Source organism: Electrophorus electricus, chromosome 11 (genome assembly GCF_041902795.1).
Source record: "Electrophorus electricus isolate QZ-2024a chromosome 11, ASM4190279v1, whole genome shotgun sequence".
NCBI classification, from domain to species: Eukaryota; Metazoa; Chordata; class Actinopteri; order Gymnotiformes; family Gymnotidae; genus Electrophorus; species Electrophorus electricus.
The window spans coordinates 26,629,062-26,635,000 of NC_137507.1; the positions used below are offsets into that span (position 1 = coordinate 26,629,062).

Below are 5,939 nucleotides of genomic sequence, written 5' to 3' on the forward strand. Positions count from 1 at the left end.
CCTGTAGCCAGCGAGCTGTTTATTAAAAATAAAGAAGCTGCAAACAGCATCGGCGGCCTTCAGCGTTTGCTCCCCTCAGCCTAAACACGAGTCGCTCGTCAGATAACGCCGCAGCTGTCGGAACAATTAGCTAGTGAGCCTGTGACGCAGGATATTCGCTAATTGGCCGTATACTGCAAAGCCTACGTGGAATCTCTAATGTGGAAACAACACAACAGTATTAATATTGCCAGAAATCAAATTCATATATTATTTTTCAAATGTAATTTTATTTTATGTTTCATTTTCACACTATATCTTATCTGTTCAACACACTGGCCATCAACTTATCCCTTTAAAGAGATGGACACAGATGGTTACAGATGAATATTTCATCAGTGTTTCTTGGTACGGAGTACATGCAATGCCTTTCAGGAAAATAGACTGTTGGAGAGAAAGTCAAAGTAAAGCACAGATTTTTCTACAAAGCTAACAATACATGTCCACGCCCGCGCGCACTCACCATAGCAAACTCGCATGCATACACACTCCCACACAGATTATTGACTTTTTCTCCAAACATTACAGCTTTGCACCAGACGTTAGAACAGCTAAAGCAGTCTGGAATACAGGACAAGAACGAACCATTACGCCCTTCCCGTCCTACTAATCTATGTTTTCACATGCAATCAAAAATAATAAAGCCCCTTATCAATTAAAACATACATCATACAGTTCGGTACATATGTACGTAGTAGCTACAACACAAGTTCCTCCGTTGCATTTTGGGAAAAACAAAAGCGTTGACCATGATCAGACTGGAAAACGTATCATTTGATTTACCCGAATAAGGCAATCGCGTACTGGATAATGACTCTGGATCATACTGCTACACCAAGGTAAACAACATAAAGGATCCAATTTCTATTTTGCATTAAGTGACTGGGAAGCGTCATTCCAAGACTGAATGCCACAGGTGGACAAGACATTGTAATCAACACGAACAAATGAACATATAAAATACATTTTAAAAAACTATAAAGCAGACATAGACTTCCATCACATAAATGTTAATAAAAGATAATAAATAAATTGTACATCTTATTTTTCATAAAACAAACGCATTAAAAATATAACTGGAAACAGTTTAAAACAACTAAAAAGCAGTTGTATATCTGTAGACTGTAATACATTTTAATAACTCACACTCACACTCACACACACACACACTTTTTGCACCCCCATCACACAGATACACAGCATGGCAGTAAGACCATGAATAAGTTTACCTTTTAAAACAGAATTTAAGACATAGGATCTCATATTCTTATTACACAAAACAAACAAAAACATTTGTCTAGTACAGTAGGAGTCAACATACAGTATGACCCAACCAATTCTAGTCAAATTCTTATATAATGAAATTTAAAACTGTTACAACTAAAAAAAATACAACTACAGATCTCCTCAAGCTAAATAATTTATAAATAAAAAAGTAACAGAAAAAGAAGAGACACATTTTATTAACTTTTGTATATTACAGTAGATGTGTGTTTCTTCTAATATTGATCTTATTGTGACACAGTAGTGACACCAGTGCCCTTTGTTATTTGATATGCAGAAAATTACATATTGAAACCTGAAACAGTCATTAAAGTGATGTCTTCTGGCCAGGGCTGCCTTTCAGTGATATGTTTAAGTACATGTGAAAGAGCACACTGCCCAACTGGCAGACATCTACAGAACAATATCATGGAAAAATCAACCTGCCACAGATACAGTCTCGTTGTCAAGGTGGATGAAATGGTCATGTCTGGGCAGTGGAATGACTAAAGGGCAGTCGTAGTGATGGTCGCACTGCATCATGGGTCCTCTGCACCATGCGTTTCTCTGCGGGCTTTGAGGAGTCATGCACGCATGTCGCGGGAACCTCTTGCGTTCGCTTGATCCGAGACGGATAAATGCAGCACTGCCCACAGATGAGGAGGAGCGGGGGAGATGATGGGTGATGGTCTGCCAGATGTTTTCTTTTTTTTTTCCCTTCCCCTTAGCTTTATGAAAAAATTCCTCTTTTCCCATGATGCTCGGCAGAGCAGGGCCAAGCTGCTTGGCTCACGTGGGCAGGGGGAGGTGGGTGCCCGGCGTCCGCGCTTCGGTTGGAAAGCAGCTCCGACGAACACAGGGCAGGCCATATGCAGGAGCTCTCGCACTGCACAGAGTTCACTGACGTGGGTGTGAGGGGAAAAAATGGAGAACAGGAAGAGAGAGAGAAGAGGGGTGGGAGGAAAAAAAGAAGGGGGGAATGAGGGAGAGAGAATGAGAGGTTGAGGAAGGGTGAAAGAAGAGGAAGAAAAAGAGAGAAATTAACAAACACAGTCAGAGGCTTCAATAAGTTGCAACTAATTGGCACCTGTGCTGCCAGCATAAGGTCCAACACAGCCAACAAAGGTGTTTGCGCACACACACACACACACACACACACACACACACACACACACACACACAAAGAGGCGGAGTATCACAAGAGTATGCCTCCTGTGTGGAGGTGTGAGCAGACCCAGATTAGGCTGCAGTGCTCCACAGCGCCCCCTGGGCCGCAGTACACGCCGTGACCTTGCCCGCTGCTCCTGCTGATGAACAAGGGCAGGGCAGGGAACAGGCAGCAGCTCAGATGCCACAGGGGTCAACCACCCCCGTTAGCCTGTGTTTATCTTGTGACACTCAGGCAGGGCTTAAACACGGTGGTTAGGGACAGACGGCGAAACTCGCTACGAGGGCGTGCGGATGTGACCGAAGGACTACAGTAAACGAGCAGAACGAAGAGTAAATGGCCGACTACCTGCATGGATGAACGTGAACATGAATGTGTGTGAGTGGTCTCGATGAATGAACACAGTGATGGACACAGGACACAAGACAAAGTCTCCTTCAGTGGGGATCCCTCGTGACGGCGGCCTATAGGGGTCGGGGCAGGTGGGGAAGTTTGGTTGGAATCCCACACTTACTGTCTCTCTCTCGCCATCAGAGACAGGCCGAGACTCTGAGCCGTAATGCAGCGGGGAGTACACCCAGCTCCTGTCCTCTTGAGGCTGCTGTTGCACCACCGACGCAACAGCAGGGGGCGCCAGAGAGTTGCAGACAGACAGGCAGGCAGCACGGAGGGAATGACAGAGAGGCAGACAAAAGTAGGACAAGGAGAATAAAAGCATGAAGTGAGTGGAGTCAACACTCATCCGCTAACTTGGGATACTACAATAAACAGACAAGTGTCTAAGTTTGTTTCCTATTTCAGACAGGTGTTCAAGACAGAGCTTAGTGCTACGGTTGAGCTGGGGGTGAGGGGTGGAGCTATGGCTGAGCTGGGGGTGGAGCTATGGCTGAGCTGGGGGTGGAGCTATATCCATTAAGGCTCAGTTCACTTACAGCATCATAGCCCGAGCTGAGTTTGTGCCTATGGGAAATGGGGGAATAAACCCAATATCTCCCTTCTGCATACTGAGAGCGCACACACACACACACACACACACACACACACACACACACACACACACACACACACAGGAGTGGAAAAATTGGAGAGTAAGGGTTGTTTTAGGGTCAAATACAGTAGGGTTGGAAAACAGTAAATAAATGAGGGAAAATGGGAGAGAGAAAGAGAGAGAGAGATGCATGCGTTATGTGATGAAGACAAAATACTTTATAATTCATAAAAAGCAAAAGAGAACACAGAAGAAACAGTGAAAGTAAAAGAGAAAAAAAAAAGAGTGAGATGCTGGAAAAGAGGAAAATGACACACCTCCAAAAAAACATTTCCAATTTTGACATTCCATTGTTCCTGCCCAAAATATCTTATTACTGACTGTCTGAGTGTAATGAAAAAAATGAAACAGTAAAATAGTTTTCCCATCTTAAGGGAATCTGTAATAACAAAAATATATAGCAATGAACTGAATACTATCACAGGGAAAATTTCCCTCCTGAAGAAAAATGATTTGTATTATTTAGATTAAACACTAGGAGTGAGCAGGGATTTAATGACTAGACTGAAGACATTTGCTCCTATATTTTCCCGCATTTAAATGTGTGATCAACAGAACCGATGTGCGAGCCAACAATACTACAGGTGCAAGCAAGCAGTTAACGCACAGAACAGCAAATCTCACAAAAGGAAAGAGCCTTCACGCCAGCTTTAATGAGGGGAGGGGGGAGGAAGAGGAGGAGATTGAGGGAGAGAAAAAGAGGGAGAGAGAGCGATAGACAGAGAGAGAGAGAGATTAAACGGTAGACCAACCATCTTCTCTAAAGCTTCACTTCTCCGTCTTGACTGCTACGACTGTTCACTGATAAAGTGCTGTCATGCAAACAGACAGAGTGACACGAACACATATTGCAGTGAGTCACTCGTATGAAGTCATGATGCCAGAGAGAGTAGCACCTCTGTTTATCACACACACACACACACACACACACACACACACACACACACACACGTACATATACACGCACACACCCACACACACGTACATATACACGCACACACACACAAACGCGCACACACACACACACACACACACAAACGCACACACACACACACACACACACACACACACGTACATATACACGCACACACGTACATATACACGCACACACCCACACACACACACGTACATATACACGCACACACCCACACACACACACACACACACACACGTACATATACACGCACACACACACACACACACACACACACGCACGCACAGTGAGAGGAAGCGGAAGAGATACCTGTGTGCACACAGTATTGTGTAGAGAGGGATAATGCATGCTGACACACAAACACACACACGGTTTTACCTTCACAGTTCCACCAAGTCGTCAGCCTCTATGTGGAACACGCACCTCACGGCTACACTACCCCCACATAGCCCCACAGTTAATCAAGACTGCATCCCATACACAACACCTACTACAAACGTGCCCACTGGCATCGCGTGTGCGGTGGTAGTGCAATCGTGTGTGACAGTCTTGAACATTCATCTCAAAATCCCAAAACGTCTCAAAATATCATGCAAGCGGTGCCACACACGTGGTGTTTAGTGCGCTGTGGGTCACAGCCCGTGTTCCGAAGCCCCTCTGCCTTCTGCATACACACAAGCCGGACTTACGAAGAATATATCGGTGAAGGCCTCCACCTCTTCTTCCAGAGAGCCCTGGCAGCCGGAGAGTTGCCTGCCCGGCTTGGGACGCTCCCCAAGAGACACGCGGGAGGGGACGTCCGAGCCCGAGGTTGCCGGCTTTAGGGCCACCGGCTGGGTGACCGCCTCCAGACGGCTGGTATCCGCTGTCGTCTCCGAGATGATGTCATCCAGGATCTCGGTCTCGCGGATTTTTGGAAAGGCAGCGACTCCGACCTCTCCCCGTCTGCGTGCAGGAACACGGACGCAGGCTCTTCAACCGACAAGTCAGCCAACAAGCATCGAATCACGCACCTTATTAGACGCCATGTTCTTCTCTATATATAGTGGACGTACATCTGAATTCTAAACAGGTTTACCACAATTCACGCTTCAGAACACCAGCTTCAGGTGATCTACAGCTCTGTGCGTGAAACAGGCCGGGGCCTCCACATCTGTTTTATAACTAATTGGCTATTAAATAATATATCATCATATTTCACTCAGTCTAAAACTGTGTACCTTGAAAAGTACAGTCTAGTGGGAGGCATTTATTTGCATACATGTGCAATTTAGCTCCAGATGCTCAGTGAAAACGAGACACTGCTAGACCACTTCCACAGCGCTCGCCTGCCGTGAGACCAGGTGAGTCTGGGGACGCAGTGAAGCCCCAAGGCCCTAAAGCCCGTCTCTCAGCCTGCTCCGCCCACGTCCCGCCCCGACCCCGCCCCCTCGCTGGCCCAGTGCTGAACAATCTAACAACAACCGGTGACATTTTTAACCTGGTTA

The 5,939-nt window shown here is 45.9% G+C and overlaps 1 protein-coding gene across 9 annotated transcripts in view; it reads right to left on the reverse strand.

The window, feature by feature from the left end:
• Positions 1-249: 249 nt before the first annotated feature.
• pip5k1cb (phosphatidylinositol-4-phosphate 5-kinase, type I, gamma b) overlaps positions 250-5,939 on the reverse strand; it is a 28,507-nt gene continuing 22,817 nt past the window's right edge. For 3 of the 9 annotated variants that reach the window (XM_081723224.1, XM_081723226.1, XM_081723222.1), the window contains 4 exons: positions 5,142-5,424; positions 3,403-3,474; positions 2,985-3,071; positions 250-2,202 (listed from right to left, as the gene is read on the reverse strand). In XM_081723224.1, the coding sequence (XP_081579350.1) occupies positions 2,200-2,202; positions 2,985-3,071; positions 3,403-3,474; positions 5,142-5,424 (445 nt within the window). In that variant the 3' untranslated portion in view covers positions 250-2,199. The other 6 variants (XM_081723223.1, XM_081723225.1, XM_035528591.2 and 3 more) reach the window with 6 other exon arrangements.